Source organism: Aythya fuligula, chromosome 11 (assembly GCF_009819795.1).
Source record: "Aythya fuligula isolate bAytFul2 chromosome 11, bAytFul2.pri, whole genome shotgun sequence".
In the NCBI taxonomy this organism is placed as follows: domain Eukaryota; kingdom Metazoa; phylum Chordata; class Aves; order Anseriformes; family Anatidae; genus Aythya; species Aythya fuligula.
This window is the reverse complement of record NC_045569.1, coordinates 5,056,847-5,083,249: the sequence shown is the minus strand read 5'-3', so window position 1 is coordinate 5,083,249 and position 26,403 is coordinate 5,056,847. Positions and strand designations below refer to the sequence as shown.

General features: G+C 34.0%; 1 protein-coding gene across 1 annotated transcript in view; it reads left to right on the top strand.

The window, feature by feature from the left end:
• LRRC49 (leucine rich repeat containing 49) overlaps positions 1-25,117 on the top strand; it is a 43,597-nt gene extending 18,480 nt beyond the window's left edge. Inside the window, exons 10-17 of the mRNA XM_032194654.1 lie at positions 3,056-3,203; positions 10,427-10,510; positions 13,637-13,788; positions 17,215-17,452; positions 18,652-18,837; positions 20,965-21,074; positions 22,113-22,266; positions 23,942-25,117. Of these exons, the coding sequence (XP_032050545.1) occupies positions 3,056-3,203; positions 10,427-10,510; positions 13,637-13,788; positions 17,215-17,452; positions 18,652-18,837; positions 20,965-21,074; positions 22,113-22,266; positions 23,942-24,148 (1,279 nt within the window). The 3' untranslated portion in view covers positions 24,149-25,117. The remainder of the gene's footprint in view (positions 1-3,055; positions 3,204-10,426; positions 10,511-13,636; positions 13,789-17,214; positions 17,453-18,651; positions 18,838-20,964; positions 21,075-22,112; positions 22,267-23,941) is intronic.
• The last annotated feature ends 1,286 nt before the right edge of the window (positions 25,118-26,403 follow it).

Here is a 26,403-nt window from a genome sequence, read left to right as displayed (position 1 = left end):
AAGCTGTCCCATTTCTGTCTTCATCACAGAAGAATTTAGTTGTTACAATTCAAGGCTTTCATACTTTGTGTGATGATAATACATATCTCTAGAACTAGTTATGAAGAAGAGAGAAAACCCTTTGAATTTCTCCTGTGGTATTGGGAAGAGAATACAGAAGCTGTATACTTCAGGGAAAGTGTGCTACTGAGATTCAGAAAGAGTTGTTACTGCTCACATTTCTTAATGTGAAGCTAGAAAAGGTTATTTTTTGAAATCTTAGAAACAAAACATGTTTTCACTGTCACACAGCTCTCCACATCAGTGTTCTGTTGTTTTTTTAATTTAGTAAAGAAGGTTGTCTAGCCATATGGAACAAGTTAGGTACCAGCTCAAAGGACATGTAATTGTTTTTCTTCAATCGGTTACTGAATTGGAAACCTGGGAGAAGGAATGTTCTTAGTCTAATCAAAACAAGAAAAAAATATTTTCCTCAGTGGAATGAAAATTTCTAAATAGGTTGTTATACATGTGAATGAAAGCAATACAGGAAGGAAAGGTTAACCGTGGTGATGTCTGTTTTCATCAGTAGCTTAGTGATTAGAAACATGGGACAGCCCAGTTTCTCTTTGACTGAATGTTTTTGAACATGCAGTTTCCTCCGAGAGTTCTCCCGGACCACAGTGAGCGCATTGCCTTCCTTCTCCAGAGCTGTTCCACTTTGCAGAACGTGGTTTGAAGAAGTCATTGATGTAAATGTACAGAGCATCTGTCTTCCTCAGTAAGCAAGCTCTACCAGGAGGCCAGTGTTTCTGTCCTATTCATGCCTACTAAATGCGTGGACATGGACACACACTGGGGGAGGTTGAGCACACAGCAGCATACAGCAGAAGACCCTGCTGCTTAGTCCAAGCCACGTTCTAACATGGGGCTGGGAGAATGGGCATGTGTCTTCTCTGACAGAGGTGAGAGTACCACAGCCAGTTCTCCCATCTTGTGTGCATGCTCAAGCTGATCCATTTGGTGAAACTGAAAACACCAAAAAAACACTTTAAAAACACTTTACTAAGGTAGCCTAAATTCTCTTTTATCTTCTGTTGCTGAAACTGCCATTATTCCAGAGGTAAATCCTTCCAGGAAGGAAGAAGGAAACGGAAAGGAGAGGTGGTTGCTGCAGTTGGGTAGATGAATTCCAACAGGAATTCAGTTATTCTTTCTTCTAAGATGTCTGAGTTTGCTTTACTAACTACTGTGATGTGTCAGTTGGGAAAATCATCATCTAGCTTTGGTGTATTGAATAGGTATTTTAAATAGTATGTCAGCACGATCCTCCAAAAAAGTGGTTAAACAAGCTGTTTTATGGAAAGGAAATAAGATCACACAAAAATAAAAAATGAAAGATGATAATCAGACTTTTCTTTTAAACCCCAGGTACGAAACAGCCAATTGTTCAGATTTGCTAAGTGCCTTCACCAGAAGCTGCGCATAGTTCATTTTCCATTAGTCTTCATGTTGTTTTAACACACCAAACAGAATGATAGTAGTACTTTAGGCTTCATTGCCATTTTTCTCTTTCATCCATTGAATACATCATGTAGAAGTTACTTGTATGCTGTACCATGTTTGGGGTTTTGTTTGTTTTTGAAACATTTATTGGGTTGTTTTATTTACTCCTGCGAGCTTCTGTTGGTGTCCAGATCCTTAAAACATCCAGGCCTTTATTTCAGCAGCTTGAGACTGATTGGCATTTGATAGTTGGGTGGCTTTTTTGGTTTTGTTTTCTAAATTATTTTCCCACTTTGTTTCCACATTAAAAATATATATGTTTTATCTAACCCCTAGAAACTTTTAGGGACATGTCATTTAAAATGTGGTATTTTTGTAAATCTCAAGCCCTTTGTGGCTGAATATTAGTCCTCAGCAAATTATTGTATGGGCGTTTGTTGGAAAGTTGAGTGATACCAATGACAGTTGACATTTTATTCATCAGCAGTCCCTAATATGAAAATTTTTACTGCATATATTTCTGAGTCTGAATTCAGGGTATTCTTAAGGTTTGGTGCACTTCCAAGTATTAGTGGAGGAATTTTCCTGCTACCAAGAGTGGTGAGAACTATAATCAGTTGATGCAATCAGTAAGATAGCTTTTTAAAAAGTACTTGGATGCTAATTCTGTATTTTCCAGTTCAGAAACAGTTTATTAATTCAGAACTTAAAACGTTTGTTCATCTAGTAAAATGATCTTAGTGCGTATTTTGTAATCATCATTGATTTGTCATTCTCAGATTTTTTTAAATGTCATACTCAGAAGTGCTGAGCACAACTGCTTTGTACTTTCTGTTTACAGTTATTTGTGCACTGTAATCATTTTGCTAAAAGGTGTTGGGGATTAATACTTGTATGACTGTTTAGTTTCTCTTGCAAGTTCAATAATTATCTGTTGTTTAACAGCACTGTTTATCTGGGTCAGATGCCTTCTTCACACCTTTCATCTTCAGTAAAGGGAACAGGATACAGGCTGTATGTCTCTAAATACATTTTGCACAGGCCAATTATTTTTGTCAGGAAACCAAATCAAATGTCTTAAAAAGCCAACTCACTCATATTTGTATACTGAACTCAGAAGAATAGATCTATTTTAAAGATGATATGATGGTTTTATAGTTTTTCTTCCGGTATTTGATGATGCCACAAACACCCAGAATCTTTTTTTTTTTTTTTTTTTTTTTAATTTTTTTTTTTTCATCTTACATTTTCTGTGGTCTTCATGCTGGTTTTGGTGACTAATATGTGTATTATTTTTGGAATATGAGTTGATAGACATCCTATTTTATTATTTTTAGCTGAACCTATATTCTTTTAGCTAACAAGTGCTTTATCTGAATCTCTTCTTATCTGTATGTGGAGAGATTAAAACAGCAGCACCTGTTGCTACTTTTAATTTGATTTATGTGCAATATGATGTGTGTTTTTTTTAGTACAGGTAGACATTAGTATTCTATCCTTAAATAAAATATTCCATCTCTTTGTTATTCATACTGTATGGCATTAAAACTTTAAACTTTTTTGGTTACAGTTTTGAGGATATTCTGTGCCTTGCTGATTCCTCATCTTTGTCAGATATCACCCTTGATGGCAATCCAATAGCTCAGGAGTCATGGTACAAACACACTGTTCTCCATCATATGATGCAGCTTCGACAGCTAGATATGAAGAGAATCACAGTAAGAAATTTCTATTTTCATCAGACTTACTAGTTCCTTAAATTTAGGAGTATAATGTAGGGTTTTATGTGTCTATGGAGGAAAAAAATTACTTATTTAGTATGGAATTGAATTGTACATAGACATGCTAATATTTAAAACTTTAACCTTTTTCCTTTCGTGCACTGTTATATAAGGGTCCACTCCTTTATTTTGTTTAAAAGATATTTATTTTTAAATAATCAAACTCTTTTACTTAGTAAAAACCATGTGATACAGGTGCTGAGTGACATGAGAAACTGCAAAGCTTTTTGTTAGCACTCTCTCAACAGGTTCTTAACTGGTTTGCTGTATAGCTGAGGGGGAACAGGGTGTTCCTTCCAAAGCATGAGTCTGTTTACACTAAAACTGACATTATTTCTATTATTTTTGGTCTGCTACCCTAAGGAAACTTGGTGATCAGACTGTTTCTGTGTTTGTCTGCATTTCTGCATTCTTTGCCTAACCTACTCTCTCCTTTAATTTCTGAATCTGGTGGTCCATTTCAAGTAACACTGATAAGGAAGAGAGGCCGTGCAGGCAACTTATTACAGACTTCTGGAAAATATGCAGCAAGGTAGAGGATGAAGGGAAATTGTCAGGAAGGCCATGCCATTAAGTCATCCATGTTGTTTCTTCATCTGGGAATAGTAATGCTAATTTTTCTGTGTCTACTTAAGTGATATGTACCACAGTCATCTTACAGGATAAATCTGAACAACAGGAAGATAATGTCACTAAGGCACGTGGTTTAGTGATGGGACTCTGCAGGGTCAGATTGATGGTTGGACTTGATGATCTTTTCCAACCCAAATGACTCTGATTCTATAACAAATGTATCATACTTACCAAGTGACAGTATTAGTGTTGTTTTTCTTGACCAAGTGCTGTTAATATTCCTTGTTTTAAATGCTTATTTGCTTTGTATGAAGGCTGTACTGCATTATAAATTGCACCTATTGTTTTGGCATCTATCCTGTTGTCCTGCAGCCAATCCACCGAGTATAGAAGAGAGTCAATTAAGATGTAAAATATCACATGTATGAGGAAAACATGAATTTTAGTAATAAAGTACTTTGGGCTATTAGAATTTTACTATCAGTATCTAAAATACTATTTGTTCCCAGGTATCCTGTGGGTAGTTTTTCTCTTTTGTGAGTTTATACTGCCTAATTGCTTTGCTTTTCAAAAGAGTGGTTTTGCAGTATTATTCCAGCAACTTGAGTCACGTAAAGAAAATGTCTTTTCTTCTTCTCTTCCTTATTGAGAAGAGACAGATCCTGGTAGAACTCTGTGATGGAAAAACTGTAGAAAGAGCTCTAATCCCTTTTTAGACACTATGGGATCTGTAGGGGAAAAATTTATTTGAAATGCACAGCCTTGGGAAAAGCTTAATCTGAGTTCACACCTTATTAAACATAAGAGGATCAACCCACAAGACAAAAAGCCATAGAAAACCAGGCTTCACTAGTTGTGCTGCTCATAAAACTACTTGTAAAAAGAATGTGTTTTGCATTCTTTTTATTTGCCTTCTGGTTTTTGAGCCTTGAAAACCTGTTTTTAAACCTTTCCTTCTTGTAGAGGGGTCTGTATGATTTTTTCCCATAAAAACTGTGTTACCCAGATAATCATATGACTTAAGAAACGTTTTTTTTTTTTTTAAGAAAACTAACAAGTATCATGAGGTTTGTGATAAAATTAGAGAGTTGGCAATGCCAAATCCAGCTATTCTGTCCAGTAATGTCAGCCATAGGGACAAATGTAACTTGATGGGGAAGTAGAAGTACAGTATTGGGTATATGCTTTTACTTGCTTAATATACCTAAGCAAATACATATAGAGGATCTCTTATCCATTAGCCTGAAGTGCATCCAGACCATTTCTAACTTGAGCATTCATTGCTTTGTCTTGCAAAGAACTGGGAGCTGGACTAGGACGTGTGTTCTGTCTGACTGGGATTCTTCACTAATGGTTTCAGAAGCTCTTCCAGTTGAGAAACGAGGTTTACGCAATTGTTATTCTGCTTTTAGCTGTAACTTTTCTTTTACTTGCTGGCTTCACTGGGCTAAGAAAACTATTTTAATGAAGAAAATATCCTTTACGGTTTATTCTAAAGTTTGTAAAAGACTTTGAAGCTTTATTCGTACTGGTTTTCAGGAAGATGCACACCCTTTGGTGCCAGGCGTTTTTTAGAGATTCTCTGGAGAAAGGGGTACATCAGAGGAAAAAGTCTGGTGTTAACTGCCATAGGGGCTGTTAAGATGCACATAGCTGCTGCAAATATCAAAGGCTCTGTACTTGCAACACAATATTTTTGGATTGTAATTGTTATAGTATTTATTAAATTGGAGCAGATTTGCTTTTATTCAAGGGATTGTATCATATTATGACATCTTATTAATCTTCCCATGAGGAAATTGGTGTTTTCTCTTGCTATCTTGTTACTAAACACAAATTTTAAGCTATTAAACCACTGAGGCATGAACCCAAAGAATCATTGTTAGTGATATCAGTGGCGCTTAGTCACCTGTAACAAGTTTGGGCTTTGCATATATATGAAAAAACTTACTGTAAAACTGTAAATACGTATCTGTTGTCTACAATAGAAGATGATTTCCAGCTGAAGAAGTGTATCCACTTTATATTAGATATCTAAAACATCAACTTAATGGGAATCTTTAGCTTTTGCAAACTTTGATAAATCAGTATCCACCTAAAAATTGAATTTCTTTCCTTTTAAAACAAGATGCTTCTGTAACTTGTTGTTTCTTATTCGTTTTTGTGGATTGTAATCCTATCCTTTAAGTAAGGTCTTGAGGAAAATATGAGAACCTAATACTAAAAATAATAATAATAATAAAACAACATATATTTCATTGTGATATATCACTTAAAGTATAGTCAGAAAGTTTGTGTTTTTTTCTGTAGGAAGTTTCTGGTAGAAATATAACTTACATTCGTACTCTTTGTTCTTCTTTTAAAAATAAACTATGTGGTATATGTAACAACAACAAAAAAAGTCTGCCTACTGTGAGTATAAGCAGATTTTTTTTTAAGTGTAGTAGTTTGGTTTTTTTTTCTGCCCTGAAAGCTTAAACGTGTGTTCCAGACCACTCTTCATATTTTCTCTCTCTTTTTTTAATTAGCTACAGTAGTTTATATCATGTATACTACAACTACTTCTAATCTATAGTAAAATTATTAGAATAATTTCAAAGTAGCTGTAGAGTAGCAATATAATCCTGCATTCATTGTGTGCTAATGTACCTTTCTCTCCTGTGACTTAAATGGCATCATTTGGTGGGATGAACTTGTTCGGATAATAGCAAAACAGTAGTGAGGAAGAATGTGTACTCTGTTCAGGATCTGTCTCAGGTCTTGCTGGATGTTACCTCTTGAAAGCCTGGTTGCACAATGAGAAGTTTGGCCAAAATCTGTGTTATACTTGTGGTAGAGCTCATGTGGCAGCAGGGGGAGCTCTCACTATGCCAAAGCTACAGACTTACAGCTCTGATGGAAAATGCTATAAGGGTAATAATAGCTTTAATGTGCCTTTTTATTTGCTCGTTCTGTCACTGCTGTAGCTTCACTCTGAAAATGTAAACCTGCAGTCTCAGAATCTCGTTAATGTTTATGCATTGCAGAAAGTGAGACTTCTGCTTAGGGACTAGCTGGGTGTGTGGATGAAGAAGGAAGAAGCCATCTTCCTAGCCGTTTAGTAAGTTCTTTAATGGCAAGTGGAGAACTAATAAATGGAGAAGATTGCAGTGTGAAAGAGAACATCCATGTCTGTTTGTAATGGTCTGGCACTCTGGCCTTCAGGAAAAGCATCCTCCCTTGTCCACCGTGGAGCTTAGAGGTTTGTTTTCTTCCATGGCCATAGTATCAGCAGACTCCTTGGTGTGATGACCCTTTCCTGGCAGGCTACTACAGCAGGAAACTTGACTTCTTCCACAAATGCCCAGTATGCTTATTTGCACCCCTCCAGCTGGGATTTATGTTTATCAAAGGTGTACTGGAAATCCTGTATCAGTAGTGGGTCCTAACAATCTGAAATTAGTATTTAATTTAGCAAAGAGTGCAAAATGATTTTGGACCATTTTGAGTGGATGACAGACCTGTCAGCAGCCCTTTAACAATTTAACGATATCCTTTATTGTTAGCCTAACCATTTCTTTTGAACACTGAAAAAAGAGAAGACATGGAAGATAGGATTTAAAATCACTTCAGTTCATCTGGGATTGTTCAAAGTTCACAAAGTTGTGGGCAATAGTGGCAGAATAATGAGGAGAGACAAAAATGGAGATGGAAAGAATCTCAAATGCTGGAGCTAAAAGAGGAGAGAGGATGATAGATCTGCATTGTGGCATTATTAAAGGCTTTGTTTTATAGCTTTCTGGGGTTTGTTTGGTTTTCTGTGTTTTGTTTGTTTGTTTCTTCAACCTTAGTTGCACATATTGTGCACAGGGAATCAAGAAATGTATACAGACTTAATTCGGCTAAAAAGTGGATTTGACCCTTGACCATAAAGGCCGAATGACCGTTTCCTCTGTCATTCGGCCTTTATGAATCCTCAGTAGAACTGGGTTGTTCATGCTGTTGGTGTTTTAGACAAAGCTCATTTCTTTTGTAAAAGTATGTGACAGAAGTAGTATTTTTTAAAGGCCTGTGATAGGATCAACTCTTGATCAAGGCAAAAAGTCTGACTCCTGTTGGAACAGCGTTTGTGTTAGTTCATTTCTTTCTTTGCATTGAGGCAGTGTGTAAGGAAAAGTACGGGACCCACTTGAATGTTGTCAGTAGATCCCCATGTAAGGCAGATAGTGTCATAACGTATTGATTTCGGGCTGGGTTAGGCAGAGACTTTGAGATGGAAGGTAGGGTGAGAAGGAATATTTGTGGAGGCTGTGAGAAAACTGTAGTAGGGAAGTTTGTGGATGTTTTTCTGAGAATCTGAAGGAAAAAAGTTGTCCTGAAAGGAGACAGGCTCATTTCTTACAGATCAGTATCACTTTATTTGGTAACTCTCACATTCTTTAGTGTGAAAGAACAATATTTCCCTTAGTTTGGAGCTGAGGATATGAAGCCTGGCCACCTGCTTTCTGCCAAATAGAACGGATAACTTCTGCACTCTCTCCCTAGGTGAGAAAACTAGTTTACATTTCTGTTCTTTCCATATACCACTTTTATATAATCAACCTTTCAGGGAAAAAACAACAAAAACAACAACAAAACCAGCATAATTTGAGACCTCTAAACGTACTTTAAGATATTTTAATGTGTTCAGTGTGTTCAAAAGCTGTTAGAGAAAATGAAGACACTGAGTTTGGTGAGAGGGAAAAAAAAACAAACTTGTCTTTAGGAAGCCATGTTAAAAGCAAAAATGCAACATCAAATGAAGATGCTTAAATAGAAAGCTAAAAATCAACTTTAACCCACTTTTCTACTGAATAGTATCACTAATAAATAAGACCTTTAAGACTTAAGCCTGTTAAGACTTAAGATTTTTTTTAAATTTTTTTGAAGTAAATGCTAACTTACTTTAATGCATAAATGAGATAAATAGCTGTCATGAGAATCATGTTTATCATTCTTAACATTCTGCCTCATATCTTGAGGAACAGTATTTTTATTGTGTGCTATTAATTATACATTCATGCTCGTGGCATATGCCTACATGGTTTTTATTAATGATTTTCTCAGCCTCACCCTAAACCTTCCTTTTCAGGTATTGGGCTTTGTTATGTGATATTCTGTTGTACTGGGGTCTATAAAGCCTTGTATATCTGCACAGGTGTATTTTTTAAAAATTATTGTTGATCGTTATTTAAGTAGGAACACAGAGGAGTGAATTCCCAAGGTCCCTTCTTCCTTGAATTATTTGATAATTCTATGGCACCAGACCCTTGGCTGCCAACAGTTGTGCAGTTTTTTAGTTACCTTTATGATTGATGTTGAAGTTTGTGGTGCATCATTGGTCTTCAGGAGGTTGTATGCAGATAAGTGTACACCTGCTATATTTCCCTGACTAGTTACACTTTGGAAATTATTTTCTTAAAATGTAGTAGTAATGCTAAGTGTCAGGTTCCCTTTTGAATCTTCTAGTAGGCTTTTATCCCTGTGCTTAGGGGTTCTTACAGTTCTGTAAGCATAGTATGTTTAATTTGTATCAATATCAATATGTCTTAATGGTTTATGATGTTTTCTGTTCACTTTTGTTTGTTCAAGCTCTTAACACATAACTTTCTGGAAAGTGGAAGTGAAAAGTCTAGGATAGGAGCTTTCTATTTTGAGGGAAACCAAAACACTTTGTGTATGTTCTTGGAAGGTACTTTAATACAAACACCCAGATGGCATATGAAGTAAATCAAAATAAGTTCAAGTATGCTTCCTAAATATTTGTGTTGGAAGAACTCTACGCTTTTTACTTCATAGTGAACATTTCTTTTGTTACTTGGAAAAAACATGTTCTAAAAATACTGTGCTGTGAGAATGTTTCAACTGCTGTAAACAGGGAGCATTCAACCTAATATGGCTATATTGCAGAAGTAAATTGCTATACCAGGAGAACTAAACATCTTCACTTACTTGACTGTCATTATTTAGGAATAAATGGCTTTCTTCTTGAACATGAATAGGTAATAATTTTGACAAGAAATAAAATTTGTATACTGTAGCTAACTAACTTTGTATCTTTTATCATTGCATTCTGCTTCCAAAGGATAACTTTTCCTCAGTCTTTAACAGAACTTGAGAACAATTTTAGATCATGATTTAGGTATAAATGGAAATCAGCTCACTATCTCTGTTTATTTTCTTATGTGAAAAAAACTACTAATTAGAGGAACTACTCAAAAAATACAAAGAATATAATGGATTGTCATGTTTTAAAATGTTTTAGTTGTTTTACAGATCATGTGCTTTACGTTTTTCAAAGACCTGTAAAATATTTTTTTAAATAGCTTTGTGTTCAACGTTTCTATTTGAGTAATTTCTTTTATATTTATTGATTTATTTGTAAATATGATTTTTATTATTTTAATATTAAAACATTTAATATTAAAATAGTACAATAATATAAACATTAAATTTGTATTCAAATCACCAACACAAAGACATACATTAATAATTAGTATTAATTAATAATGCTTTTCAGAACCTGGTAAATTCATACATTTATAAATTTATCAATTTTTTTCTTCCAGGAAGAAGAAAGACGCATGGCATCTGTTGCAGCAAGGAAAGAAGAAGAAAGGAAACGTGAAAGTCATAAACAAAGCTTGATTAAGGTATTTTCTATGGCTGTTCTAAGCCTAACTAAAATTAGATAAATCTACTGTAAACTAGTTTACATTAATATTCTATAACTTAATATTTTTGCCGTATTTCTTAGTTCTCCCAATGTATCTGTATCTCTTAAAACTTTTTTTACAGCTTAAACAGTTCACTCTACATCTGAAACTCTTCAGTGAACTATTCAAGTTACCCTTTACCAAAAACAAAACTAAAAACAAACAAACAAAAAAAACACAATTGCACGTGCATGTGCTAACGTATGTAAAAGGATGGCAAACTTCATTTTCTCAAATCTAGAGGTAAAGTAAAACCAAGAGACTTTGCAGTTATTTCAGATTCCTTGAACTTGGTCTTCTCCAGCAGGTGAGTGCTGACATAAAGGGTTTTCTGAAGTAGTATTTCCTTCATTCTTTCCTGTTGAAGTTATTCCTCTCTGTGGAAAGAGCTAAGCAGTTATCAGAGCAACAGCTAGACTCCAGCTGTCTTCTTTTTTCAGAGGAACACTTCTGTACCGTACTGACAGGCCTGGTTAATGCCTTTACGTATGAGATGGAATAGCTCCAACAGGGGAGACAGAGGCACACTCCAGAATACTCTTACAGGCCAGTGACTAAATGACCAACACTGCTAGTAGGAGACCAGCGTTCAAGGATATAAGAATATCAACATTCTCTTTATTCTGTGAATGTGTTTTTCCAAATCATTTTTTTCATTTAATAGGAGTGCCTTTTTAAACTTCTTTGTCGTCCAGTAATGATTATAAAAAAATCTCTTCTAATTTGGCAAACTGAAAAAAAATAAATCATGTATCCATATTACTAAATAGTCTAGGTAAAAGCATATTTCATCAAGTGAGTTAGACTAAAAGCAGTTGCAAGAGGCTGTATGAAGAAGTGTAGCAAATGTACCTTTTAATTTTCAGAATTAGGTACAAACAGAATGTTAATGACAGATCAAAGGCTGTTTGTTAAAAAGAGCCAAATGTATGAATGGAAAAAAGAATTCCATGTGTACTGCACAAGAATGTATGTTTGCATTCAAGAATATTTTGATTCTTTTGCTTTACGAAAGAAAAAACAAAAACTAAAAATGCAACAAAACAGTCTTAGAAATACTTTTTTTTTTTTTTTTTTTTAAAAAAAAGCAGTGCTTTTAATGTAAGATACTGATAAATTTAAAGTCTACTTGGGTTTGAAGTTTTGGTGCCAGGTCTCAGTAACACAAAGAAATGGGAAACGAGTAAATAATATTTATACATGATGTTGCTTTACGCTTTTGAAAAACTAACTGGACTGAAAGAAAGTTTGTGTGTGTTTGTAGTTCATGTTCTTAACCACTGATGTAATGTTTCCTTGTAGTAAAGGGATTGTTTGCCTTGGTGGCATAGATTACTCAGTGCATTTTGCCAATGGAAACTTCCTTTACAGGGAAAAAACAAAATCACTTACAGTGCCTTTACTCTGTTTTCAACTTTAAAATGAAGGTTTTGTTGCTTAATTGAGGTTTCTTTTCATCTTCAAATAGTTAAGTGGCATAAATGTCAAATGGCAGTATATTTTGCGTGATTCAGTGAGGTCATTTATCTTTTTTCGTAGTAAATATGTTCATGTGTTCGCGTGTGTTTTTTTTGTTTGTTTTCTTTTTTCTTCCCTGTTTCACACATTTGAAGTGAATGGAACAGATCTGATAATAGATATAATATCCAGTGGCAAAAATCTCCAGGTATAGGATTTTAATCGTAGTTATTTCTGAAGAAAATATCTAGAGAATCTTATTCTGGAATGTCAGTGGTTGTCACTTTCCTCCAAACTTTTGTAACTATCTGCAGTGTAGATGACATCATAAGCATTCATTTTCTAGCAAGTAATTAGCTGTACAGTGGTTGACTTCATTAGGAGACCCTCACCCTCTTATACAGAATTTACCTAATGTGACTAAAAGAAAATCCTGACATTTCAACTTCCTCTTCTTGTGGTAGGGAACCTTTCCGTTACTGACGTGTATTTTTGTGGGACACATGGTGTTACATAACCAGATAACATAATGACTCTTTAGGCAAACTGATTATGAAACAGCAGAATTTTTAACTCTTTAAAATAAAATACTTTTAGAAGAAGAAAAATGTTAAAGCAGTTTCCATGTATTTTGTGTCATTGTTACAAGCTATTAAGGACATGATTTTTTATCATAATTGGAAGTCTAGTGGATTTGTCTCTGCATTATCAATCACTGAAACAGATCTTGATATTTATTCTTTAATGAGTACAGTAGTTTACAGCATGAAAGATTTACATGTTTGTATTAAGTATTTTATTGTCAAACATTTCTGTTTAGTTGCTCTTAATTTGCAAATCTTAATATTAATTTTAAGGAAATACCTAGGCTGCGTGGTCACAGATTATAAAATGCTCACTTGTATTTCGTTAATTTTTCCCTTTTTTAAAGGAAGATGTTCATTTGTAAAGCTTTACACTTCCCACCTCTAACATAGGCCAGCATTGTGAGGAATGTTCTTAGTGAATTCAAGTACAGCGATGTCTACAATTTGCCTAATGTGAAAGGAATTACGTAAAAGCATGATGTTACCAGTCCCATGTTGCTTTTATAGATTAAATTTAGGAGCTTAGAGAGTATAGGTCAAGCTTAATATATCAGAAGGTGTTAATTTCAAACCATAAAATCAGACTTACTCTTGTCTGCTGCCTTTCTCCATAGGCATATCAAATAAATATCCTTTTTTTCTATTTGAAAAAGGAGACTGTAATACAGCTGCGTGTTTTGCATCAATTTACCCTGTTCTGTGGAGGTGTAGTACAAGCAGCTCCAGATAGTCAAAAACAGACTTGTGTGGTTAACCAAATCAACTAGTTAAAACTTACTCTTATACAACTTACGTCTTTATTGTTACTCGTTTCTGTTACTGCAAATTTTGTGAAAATGTTATTCCCTTGCAGTTACACAGAATAGTGGTAGACTGACACGTTGGTTTTAATGTGAACCAGTACTTCTTTCTTCAGTTTAAAATATTAACTACGTTTCGATTAAGCAACATATTTCTGTCGGATCAAACAAGTGAGTTGATACTGCGGTGTCATAATTTACTATGACTTTTGTTTCAGGAAAAGAAACGGTTAACAATTTGCAATATTGCTCGCCAGTGGGAGATACAGCAGAATCGAACAGCTCTTGAGGCTTCTTTAAACCAAGATAAAGATAATGAACCCTGTCAGATCAATGGCAGTACTACATATGTGTTTCCTGAAGAAAGCAGGTATTTTATTCAGAAATAATTCTTTCAGTTCGTGTCTTACGTTCATGTTATCAGCTCTGAGATCTTGCTGTTTCATGATCAAAAAGTAAAACATCTTTTGCAGCATGAATTTTGTAAAGTAATTACAAAATTAATATATGCAAAATCATCCTGAAATGATTTTTAGTTTATTAATAGTCAACAGGTTTCACCATAGTAAGTAATATAGACTTAGTCAGCTAGCTACACGTTACTAAAGAAGTTAGCACTAAATTTTTGTGATTTTGCTAAATAAGGGAGGTTTTCATGTTTACAAGAAATCTTTAGTATGAATTCTTGAGCCTGCTTAAGGCCATCCATTCCCTTGATAGTTTAGACTTTTACCTTTATTGCCAACAATTGTAATTTCAGTGTATATGAAGAGGTTTTGTAAACTGAGTCTTGAATTTATGTTCTCAGTTTGAACAGCAAGATCTCCTGGACTGCTTTCTTCAAATACCCTTGCTATTTTAGCGAAAACAGTGCTTTAACATAGGCTTAGTTTTATTTTTCCCTTGATGTTGCCTGAGATGATATCTGTATTGTTAGCTTAAAAAAAAAAAAAGTTACATTTTATTTTTACTTCTTAAACTTAGAAGTTTCAAAGTAACATTGGTGTTTCTTTAAGTTTCTATTTAAGGAATTAAATCCTTACCATGGGGGGATTTTTGTCTAACTAGACCTCTGGAAAACTGTATGCATGTATAATTCACACTTGAAATCAATAGGTATATCTGTTTGAGATAGAGATACATCTAATGATATCAATAGGTATGTATATTTAAATGAAATTTCAAATTGACACTGGTTACCCCAATTTATGATTGCTGTTTGATTTCTATTAAAAGTATAATAATTTGGTCTTTGACAAAGGTTAAATTAATCCGTCTGAATCTTCAGTCTAGATGATAATTTTTAAATTTTTTTTCTTCAGTTACTTAAAACCCTTAAATGCACTGACTATCTAATGTGTTTATCAATACGGTCAGTGTTCTAATTGTATTATTTTTGTGATACACTCATTGGTTTACTACTTTGCATCTGAAAGGTAGCTAGCTATCTGGCACTCCACATAATTGAAAAACTAAATGCAGAACTTAGTGGATTAAGTTTATCTTGCATTGGCTAAAACTGAACTAACACATTTTCAACTTGGTAAGCTCAGGCGAAAGTCTGAAAAATAGTCTGCAGAAACTTAATATCAAGTACAGATTCCTGCCGTGTCTGATCAAAATGGGAAACATCAAGTGCAGGCAGGAAGTCTCTCTTTCACAGACAGAATCAATCTGAGGTTCAATCTACTATTGACTAGATCTGGCTTTTATCTACGCTCAAGTGCAGCATCTTTCTGAAACTTTTTTTCTTGACATTTTTAAACTGCTATAGTCCTTCCTGTTCTTCTTGTTTCTGAAGCTTTCCCCCCAGCCATATGCAGAGTCTCTGCTTTTTTGCCTTCTTCACAGTTTAATTACACAGTTAGTAATCATTTCCTCTGATCAAGACAATATAACTACGGTAGCTGGAGCATTAATCTGTTAATGAACAGATTTTCATTGCTTGAGAAATCATGCTTTAAAGTAAAATATTAAGGCTCTTTCCATGGAGTTATAGGACAGATCTTGCTGCAAAGCTGTCTTTGCTTATGCTGGATACAGTGACTAAAGTTGGTATATTCCAAGTAGTTTCCTGACTGAATGTTATGACTTCTGTCAAATCTAAAATCACAGAATTGAAGGAGTTGGAAGGGACCTTGAAAGATCATCGGGTCTAGGTCCCCTGCCAAAGCAGGTTCCTTAGTAATAAAACATAATGCATAACATCAGTTTCTAGGTTCTTGTGGAAGCTTTTGTAGTTTGATTTGTAGAATGCATTTTGGAAGTCAAAGTAGTTACTTTTGAAAATTAAAAAAATAAAATCAACCCCCACAAATTTTTAACAACATAAACAATGTGTTTTATTTGCACATATAATACTCTTACGCAATTTGCAGTACATTCTGTGTTCTGAATTGGAGAGGTAGGTTTGGAATTTTTTCTTTTTCATGAAAGGGTAGAGAAATAAAAGTGTGATACTAACCTTTATCAACGATTGAGATTAGTTTAAAGAGATAAATGAAGACATAGCAATGAGTGTTAAAGTAAAGAAGGCTTAGACAACATTGTTGTCTTTTTGCCATGTAGCCCATGATGCTGTTTTACTCCTGGTAGGTTAAAATTGATATGGATCTACTAATGTGCTATATAGTAGTAAAGAATTTTGGAACACTTAGAACATGAGCAACTAAGCAATACAATGACAGGTGAAAGTCAGCATGGATAAGTCATTATATCATCATGTGTGAATTAATGGGCTCCCAAATAACCATTTCCAGTCAAGGGTGAATTTCTGGAAGGTATTGTCAAGAAAACATTTGCTGAGTGATCACTAATAGTCAAAAAAAGCAAAATACATAAATATATGTATTAATAAAATAAAAGCAAAATATTAAATATTAAAAATAAAACCAAAATAAATAATAAAAATCAAAGCAAAATACATAAAATATATTAAGAAGGTTGTAAAGAACAAAACAGTAATCATCACTACACAGCTTTCTAAACCAGTAGTTTGTGCTCATCTTGAATTCTTTGTGCGCATTCTTTCAGCTGGTCTGTTCATCTGAATGTATTCTGTGGAAGTCAGATACAATGAGATGAGAGCTGAGAATACCTGCATCTATTGTTTAAATTAAAAAGCAATCTTCTGAATCGGGAAGCTAACGTTATTTTAAAATAAATGTATAATAATCCTTATTAATTAAAGATTAAACAAGGATAACAAGATTATTTTCATCTCTAAGCAGACTAATGAATCCTGGTAGTGTGACATAAAGGTTTTAACTAAGAAGTGATGCTGTTGTTAAGAATGCAAGTAATTGTTCAGCGCTGTGAATAGCTTTATCCTTGGTTGGTTTTAATAACTGCCTGATCTTAACGGGCTGGATCCTGCTGTGCTTCATCATGTTGTAACTTTTACAGTTTATATAGAGAACAGAATCTGAAGGTGACTTTGCTTAGATAAGTAACATAGGTTGAAGTTGATTTTAGATAGCTAAAACAAGTTAACATTCTGAGGTAAAATCTTTAAGCATGTTATTAAAAATGAATGACATTTTTTGAGCTTTCCAACCCTATCACACCAAGTCTTTCTGCTGAAGCAGTAGAGCTGCTGTAATATTACTTGATGAAAAGAGGGTTTTCTAGCCCTTAACATTTTTGAACCAGACTGGGTAGTGAAAATGAATGAATGCTGGCAACCATATTTGACAGGTCAGATTTTAGTAAATGAAAGGACCATCGTTCAGTAGAAATGGTTTTACTGCTGTGAAATAATCTAACTTACATTACTGCATTTTTATGTCCTCCACAGGTCTCTTGATACAATATTAAGCAGTGCTGTACAAGGCTTGTCTGTTCTTGATTCTCATTTGGTGGAAGTGGAAGGAGACACTCTTTACTTGTATGGTTCTGGAGCACTGGAGTGCCTGGATCGAAACTGGAGTGTTCAAACAGCTGGATCTGTTGTCACAGTCTCTTTTATGTTCATGGAATTTGATGAAATAGTTCAAGTGTTAACAAAACTGAAGTTAAAATTTCCTAATTCTGTGGTAAGAATGGCTCAATGTCATCTGTGTGAACAGCTGTGGACTATTTATTTTGCAACAGAACCTTAGTTTGGCAGTCACCCTCAACTGTTTGTAAATAGATACTTCCGTGAACTACATGAGTTTTATCCTATAATGTTTTGTTTAATTTGACACTTCTTAAATACAAGACAGATTCTCGAACAGAATGGTTGTTTTCTTTTCAGACTAGTAATTATTTCCCATATTTGACCTATCTGATTCTTTAAGAAAAACTGATGTAGAAACATGGTATTGTTTTTCTACAATATTAGAGATCAATAGTATCAGGAGACTTCTGTTTGTATTGTGAGTTCAAAGAACAAATAGCTGATAGGGTAGAAGAGAGAGGTAAAATTCAAAGGCTGGTTAAATCAGTACAACTCTTGGAATTTTTCACTTCCTGATGAAGCAAAACAACATAATGAGAACCTTTTAGTTCATTTTTTTTCTTGGACAAGTAAATCTTTAGCTTTGAAGCAAATAATAAAGTAATGATGGCATACATAAATGAACTTGTCAGTCAGATGATATGCCTGTTTAGCTCCCTACTTCTTTTTAAGTATAATACTATATAATGGTTTCATTGAGATAAATGAGTTTGTGGGGAACTTATTGTTTCATTCAGAAACTTGTTAGGGATAGCAGAATCTCAGCTAGATTTCTTTATCTTCACCATCAATTTTTCCTCTTACCCCCAGTGTGCTGCTGTGTACATGAATTTACCATGCTCACAGGGACACTGCTATATGGCACTGTTCAAAGAAACAGCAGACTTTAATGCCAGCTTGTCACAGTCAGAAACGGAATATTTAAAATACTGTACTGATTTTTGCATGAACGTTGCATTTGTTTGCAGAATTGAAATAAATCTTTCTCAAGCAGTACCGCTCTTATTGTAACATGAAAATGATAGCGCTGTTACTAAAGGGTTTATAAATTGCTTGGGGGGTTGTAAAGTTGACATTTTAAAATATATGTAATACATGGTTTAGTTGATACATTGATGGTTTTTCTCCCCACAGACTATAAATGAAGTGAGCTCAATTGTGTAGTCAGACTTGAAGACTTAAAGTTTGAAAGTGATTTGTGTTGAACAGAGTAGGAATCATTATGTTCACTCATTAGTGATTTCCTTACTAAATTTACTGTGCTTTGGACTTTTTTTTTTTTTTTTTTTAAAGCACCTGAAGTTTAAGGAGACAAATCTTGTGACACTGCAGCAATTCAATGCATTAGCCCAGGTGCATCGCATGGAACAGTTAACAGTTGATCCTCAGGGAAATCCAGTCGTCAATTTTACTTTGTGGAAATACTACGTTCTGTTTAGGCTGAACCATCTTAATCTGCAGAAGATAAATGGAATTGAGGTAAGGCATTGTTGCTTCTTTCTTACTACTGGTCTTACAAGATAAGTTAGCATTGTTTTTAAAAATGCAAGTGAGTCACTAGTAGAATGAGCAGAATGATGACAGGGTCATTTCAATATTACGGAAAAAAGTGCACTATCACATATTGTACAGTTAAGTAACTGCACTGTGTTACAATCAGAAAAGCAGAGAAAATGCTTTGTTTTTCATTAAAATGTGGTATTGTTTCAGATGCTTTCAATAGCAAACAGTAGTTCAAACTTCCACCTGAGTGACAGATACACCTAAGGGGAAAACTTTTTATTATGATTTTGGAATATGCTTTCAAAAAATTAAAGAACTGTTAGGTTTTACTTTTGATTTTTAAGAAGCACTATTCTATTATGCTATATTCAAATGTGCTTTTGACAGACTATCTAGTAGCTTATGGTGTATTACTTCTATTTTTCCAGTGTTATGTAATATAGCAAAAATCAACTTTTCTTTAAGTATACTGAAGAAAAGTGTCTGCCAAAGAGATTTTTTTTCCCTTTTGCTTTATACAAGACCATTAGTTTTTAAGAAGAGTTCTCTGAGACGTGCTGTTTGAAGTTTTCCTAGTGGTAGTAATCTTGGAGTAATCAAAAAAAAAAGCTGTCAAGGTTTGAAGTTACTAAACTTCACAAAATTCTCTATACCAAGTGCTACGGCATGCAGTGTTAACAGATACATTACAGTGATTGAGTTGATGCCTGTTTTCCTACCATATTGAACTTGGAAAGAGGCATGTGTAATGGGCTGACAGTGATGTGGTATTACTGTTACAATCTTTTTGTGAGTAGTGGAGTAAAGCATGTACTGCAGTAAGATAGAGAACATAAATTTCTATGAACTCAAGAGTGAATTTAGTATTAGTGTTTCTGTTGACCTTGACTTTGTGCTTCTCCTAACTTAAATAAATAAAAATCACGTATTTCTCTGGCAGACATGTTTCTGTCTGTAATGCCCTTTGATTCCCTCACTGTGTTCTGCACTCTGTTTTAGACCTTGCTACTGTTAGTAGACTGTTTAGCAAGGTCTTCTACTCTTAGACAACTGAATAAGATTTATTTCATTTTAAGTGACAATGAGCAAAACTAATCACTGTGAAAACAAAACTGAATTAATGTCTGATTTCCTGAACTATGTTTTCTGTATTGAATTTCTCCTTGCCTTTTGGTGTTGCAGTACATGTCAGGCCAAGGATTTGTTTTATCATCTATAAACTTTAAACAGGAATATGATAACATTACATTAATTTGAATCAATTTCATTTTATTCACATTTTTTTTTGTTCTGTATTATGCAAATATTTGAAAATTCTTAGTAAGTATTGTGATTATTGAAGCTTATTTGAAAATGGGTTGCTTGCCAAAAATATCTTAAGATGTACAGAAATTAAATTTGATCCAGAAGTGAATAAATCATTGAATGAATTTTGTTGGACTGTGGTGTCCATGTCAGATTTAAGTGATCATAAAGATTCCTTGAGTAGTCAATGGAAATCCAGGGATCTAGAAATTTTGCCAACAAACTTTTGGCAGTTCAATTAGTTTATAATTTGGCCCTCAGGACAGAAGAAACACAGGCTATGGTCTCTAGAATTTACTAGGTAAGGCAAACAAAAAGCAGTAACAAAAATCAACCAAACAACAAAACCTTCAACATGCTTTATCCAAACAGAAATGTGTAAAATTAATCATGAAAAGCTTTCAGCCATTGAAAGTATGTTAAAGGGACGTCTTTGGTGTAATTCTGACACAACAATATGGATCACACTTAGAGAAGTACAGTGGAGTAAGGTAAACTTTGTAGGCTTGAGAAACGCTGCCATTTATCTCTTTTATTTGCTATTATTTTTATATATATAAATATATACATACTTTTTAAAAATAAATCTTTTCTGTGATGCTGCCAAAATCAAAGACCATAAATTTCAGTATATTTAAAGTATTAGTAGAAGCAAATCTAGTTTTGAAGGTATGCCTGGCATGTATCTTCATGTGGTGCCTTGTATAACATTGCAGTTAATTCTGAATGCATGTATGAAATACGAATGTGCCAATTCTCTAACTTCTCTTTTTCTCTCAATTTTATTTTTCCTCACAGGTTACTCAGAATGATACTGTAATGGCGGAAAGACTCTTTGGCATTCTGGCATATGTAGCATCTTCTGAGCTGCCGCATTATCGTATGCTCTCATTCTTTGGAGAATCTAGGTAAAATTAGTTCTTAAGATATAGGAAGGAATACAGAGGCTTTGTTATTTTTTTTGAATAATACAGTCACTGACTGAAATGGCAAAAGGTATTTCTAAGAGAATGAAGCTTTCTTGTTTAGCTTGTTTTATTTCTCTGTTAACATTTCTGAACATTGAGTTCCTTTTTTTTTCTTTCCAGAAAATCTAGTTCTGTTCTGTTGCTTCAGCTTGAAGAGCTCTGTTAAACTATAGATTTCTTAAAACTGAAATGTGATTTCTCTCTGAATGAAACCTTGTCACTTCAGTAATATGCTCTTATAGCAGATACAACTTCGTTTTGTTCTAAGTACTATCCTGTTGCAATTTCAGAGAAACTGTACGTAAGCAAAATGAACTGAACTGGAATTTGTCTGGAATGTATTGTTTTAATTCTTTTCCACACTGTCATGATAAATTCTTTGTAGGTAAAAAGACACAAATTCCACAAATAACTTAGGAAAGATAGGTGTCCTGAGTACTGCATTTCCTGATTCATGAAGACAGATGTTTCAAGAGGTTGTATGAAGTCTCCAAAGAAAGATGATAGGAACATGCACACAAATTCACTGCATGTTTAATTCTCCAGTTGTGCTGATATTGGTGAGGATTTATGTGGTTTCGCAACAAAGACGCTTTTTTTTGCGGTTATTTCAAAGTGGATGACTGTAACAGTTAACAGATTTATGGGTTGATGCTGGAAGAAAAAAGTTGCTTAAAAACTTTTTAGTTTTCTATAGGTACTTACTAAAAATTAAGCTGCAAGGATTCCTATTTAGGATGTGAAATATGATACATGTCAAAATGTCAGTTGTATGGAAGTGAATTAACTGAGGACTTTTTAGAGTCATCTGTATATTTTGAGTAACTTGAGGATGCAATAAACTTGAAAGCTCATAAATGATAGGATCAAAGGGAGAAGAGGGGGAAAAAAAATCTCATCGTCACTAGAAACATCTGCACTTAAAAACAATAATAAATCCAATGATTAAAACTGTAAATCTCTATTTTCTTTCTACAGGATGAAGCAATTCAATGATCTGCTGGAAGGAAAGGGAAAGAAATCTGGAGTTGGAATTGAGGAAAGTAGTGATAACAGAAGAGCTGGAGGAGAAAGCACAGCTCGAGCAATGTTGAATTATACAGCAAAGAATGTTCATATGGAAAAGCTTGAGGTAAGTATGTCATTATAAAATAATTCCTTCCTCTATTATGTATGTATTTGACTACTACTCATGGAATTTGTATATCAAATTTCAGTTGTGCTATTTAGAATGATGGTTTTAAAATAACACTGCTTACCATATTTACATGTATGATCAAACATTTCATTTAACTAATCTCTTCTAGAGAACTATAAAATGGTCAGTTTGTGTCTTTAAAGAAGTGGTTCCTGAGCATTACCACAATCTGATAAAAATACATTCTTACCTGAAAGCATTACATTGGTAATGAAATGTGCATACCTTAGTGAAATATCAGAAGTGGACACATATTTGTTTTTCAAAGAATTGCACGTTAGGAACTTTTTTATGGAAGTTGGAAAGTATGTCCCAAAATGAATTGGTGAAAAATGCCTTCAGACAAGACTTGAAAGAGCACAGCGTCTAGCAATAAAGAAGTTCCCTAGCTTTTAAATGAGTTACAGGGAGGGAAATATATAGAAAATGTATTCACTTTAATTAATGTGCAAGCTGGTTTGTTTCAGACAAGTGCATCAGTCACTCTTGTTTCAATTTATGTTCCTAATCTACATCTTCTGCTTGGTCAGAGGGAAATTGTTTCCAGGGAGATCATGCTTCTTTCAACCACTATCTCCTTTCTGAGCAATCATGAGTTATAGTTGTGTGCATCCTGCTTCTCATATTTGTCCCATCATTTGCTCTTTTTTTTTTAATTTAAATATATAAAGCCTCTGGTGCCAGAAATTTAATCAAGTTTAGTAAACACTGAGTTCAGTTATTGCATTGTAGTTTTATTATCTCGGATACATAACATTGAAAAGAGTGTCAGTGTGTGTGTAAATTAGCAGTAAACTAATTTGATAAATGCTGCCAGGTAAGTAAACTTAGCAAACTTAAGTTACCAGTAAACTGACGTAGTAAATGTGGTTGAATCATTTTCTTGCTAAATATGACAGGTTATGTTCATTGATAAATATTTTGTTTGTTTGTTTTGTGAAACAGCCGGAAAGCTTTTTTTTTTTTTTTTTTTGCTTTATCACTCATTTAAAACAAACAAACAAACAAAAAAAAAAAAACACACTATTTTGATGGCCCAAAGCATGACCTAACATTTTACTAGTCCCATAAATTAAAGTAGCTCGATATTTAGCAGCAATATAACTGTTTAAGCTTATTAGGGCACTTTATAGAAACACTACAGAAACAGGGATTAATGCATATTGACTAAAACGCAGAGCCAGTAGTTTCATGAAGTGTGTTTCATTTATTTTTATTATGAAATTATTTTTAAAGCTTTGGGTTACTTCAGTACCTAATATTTAGTACATTTTAGGAATAATGCACTTGCCAGAGCCCATCAGGGAAACTATGAAAGGGATGCTACATACTGGCTTACTTTTCTGTGTGACAATATGCTTGGTTCTGATTAGGTCAGGTGGATAAATATATACTTTCCAACTATTGTGATGTAATCAATAAAAGTTGGGAAGGGAAAGGAAGTCTGGTGCTCTTCCCAAGTTAATCAACGTTTTTTTTTGTTTGTTTTGTTTATTTTTGTTTTTTTTTAATTCATTAAGCTTCTGTGGATGTTTTTTGAGTTTGATCTTGTTTAACCTTTTCTTCCTTTCTCTTATACAACTTGTAATAAATGATTTCTCCCATGCAGGAAATCAAGGAAAGAAAAACATTTTGCCAAACATACGTGGAGAACTTAGTGAAAGAAGCTGCGGACATCCATATGAAAAATGAGTCCTTGCAGAAGCTCTGGCCTCAAATGTTCATTGAACTTGTCAGAGATGCAGTGATAGAAATACGCAATAAAAATTCCTACATGAAACTCTGCTTACAGAGGATTGCTGATCAAAAACAATAGAGTCAAGGCCTGTTGTTGTGCAGGCTTTTGGTTTCAGTATTTATTGTATGATATTTCACAAATTTAAAATGATAGAATATAAAATTACTGTCTGTACGGAATAATTTATTTTTTTTTAGCCCCCAAAAGTGTTATCTTTAAATCTTAATTAACTCTGTCATCTTAGCTTTCTTGATAGTGTTCAATTAAAAGTTGACCTGCATAAAACTTTAACAGTGATTTCCTGGCTACAGTGAAGAGACTGAATAGAAATAACTTGGTGATTATGCCATGTGTCACTAAGTTTGTGGTTTTTTTTTTTTTTTTTTTTTTTTTCCTGCTACCCTTGCTTCTGTAGTGCTATACCATTGATGATAAGGAATAAATTTACAATCTGTTTGCCTTTTTTTATTGAACACTTCCTGATTGTCAACTTTTTGACTATTTCCTGCTGTTTAAGAAAAAAACACAAAACAAAACACGAATAGTAGCAGATTTTTTATGATCAAAAAGTAATAAATTATTGTTTTTATACCCTGAGCTTGATGAATATTTTATATGATTTAATTTGTCAGATGATGGAACACATTTTCAGATCAATTCCATGACAGTTCTCAGTACATCAACATTTAACGAACCTATTTCTCAATTGAACAAATTGCCCAAACTTGATTTGAGTTTTTTTTCATTACTTTTATTGCTGTTAGTTTGCGTGAATTGTTATACAAAAAAAAGGATTTTAGGGTATACCTATTTAAGCTTTATTTTTATTCTTTTATAATTTATTAATAGTACTTGTTTCTTGAATATTAAGTGCTTAAGGGGGTGGGTGGGTTTGAATTAAGGTCAAATGAGCTAAAATGTATGCATTCAATTTGGTAAGGAAACTGATGAATGTTATTTGTAATCACTGGCACCTGTTTTGTTTCTGTGGCTGTGAGAATTAGACTGTTATCAATAAAAACAAATTCTTCACTTTTGCCCTTCACAGATACTTTAAAGAAGTACTATATGCAAAGAAAAGTCTTCTCCTTAATGCTGCATGAAGAGATGAGACTCAGCCTGCCCTCAAAATCAACAGTAAATGGATAGAAACATTCTGTAGTCCAGTGGAGTATACTAGAAACACCTTACTAGCTTCTGCCCAGAAATTGAATTTAGAAACTATTGGGAAGTCCAGCCAATTCCCGTAGCTAGTGTTTAAATGTGGGTAGAAAGTCGTTCCATTTAAATGGAAGCTTTGAGTTTCATTGTTTCTTAAGAATCCAAAACCTTCGTTATTCTTTTACTCGATTCAAATTGGTCTAAATTGACTGAAGCTCATTTATAGAAAATAAGTGTTCATAAACCAAAGCAAACATGTTGTAAGGATTTATATGGCTCAAAATGAATGTTATTTTTCCATTCCATGTGGATAAGACTGCCTGGCAAAGCAGAGGAGTAAATTCAGTTCTGTAGGCTTCTATGTTCTGAAAGGAGCCTATAGTCAATAGCAGGAGTCAGGTCACAGCTATCTTGGAATATGTTCAATTTGCATTTGGGTCAAGCTGCTGTATCTAATTTGTCAGAAGGAATCCATTTGCAGAGCATGTTACAGGTTAACAATGGCATGCATACTGTTAAACGTAACTTTCAAATACTCTTGGTTTGGCTTATGGTAAATGTAATCTTCAAAAGCATACTTGCAGATAACTGTTTTTCAGTATTTACAGAATTGAATGGAGGTTAAATCACTTAAATTTAATGAAATGTTGAAAGTCCTAAAGAAACTGGTCCAGCAGGCAGCCGATAGAATTTAATAGAAACAATCACCCCTCCAGGCTTTTTGAGCAGTTTAATGGAATTTCTAATAAGATGAATGCATTTGATAGGATTGCTTTATTTTTTTCCATTGGAAAATAGCTCTGTCAGGTTTTATGCTGCATTTTATTAAGGGAGCACATTAAGTCTCCACAAAAAATGGCGCATATGTGAGAGAGTTTGCAGTATAGTAATACAGTCAGTATACAGATGATCTTGCAATAGTTTTTTGGATCCATCAGTTCCTTTACATCATTTCTGTGCAAGGGGGCGGGTAGAGCAATTCCAGCTTCTACATGGGGACAAAAACCTCAGCAGCTGTGTGAAAGTGCAAAACTCTCCTGATGTAGCCAGAGCAGATGGGCCCCTTTTGAATCACATTCAGCAGCAATAAAACGCTGGAAAAATGTTTTAAGAAGGGTGGATAGGTCTAGAAGAACAGGAAGTTGTCCATGGGAAAATCCAGAGTAAAGCCA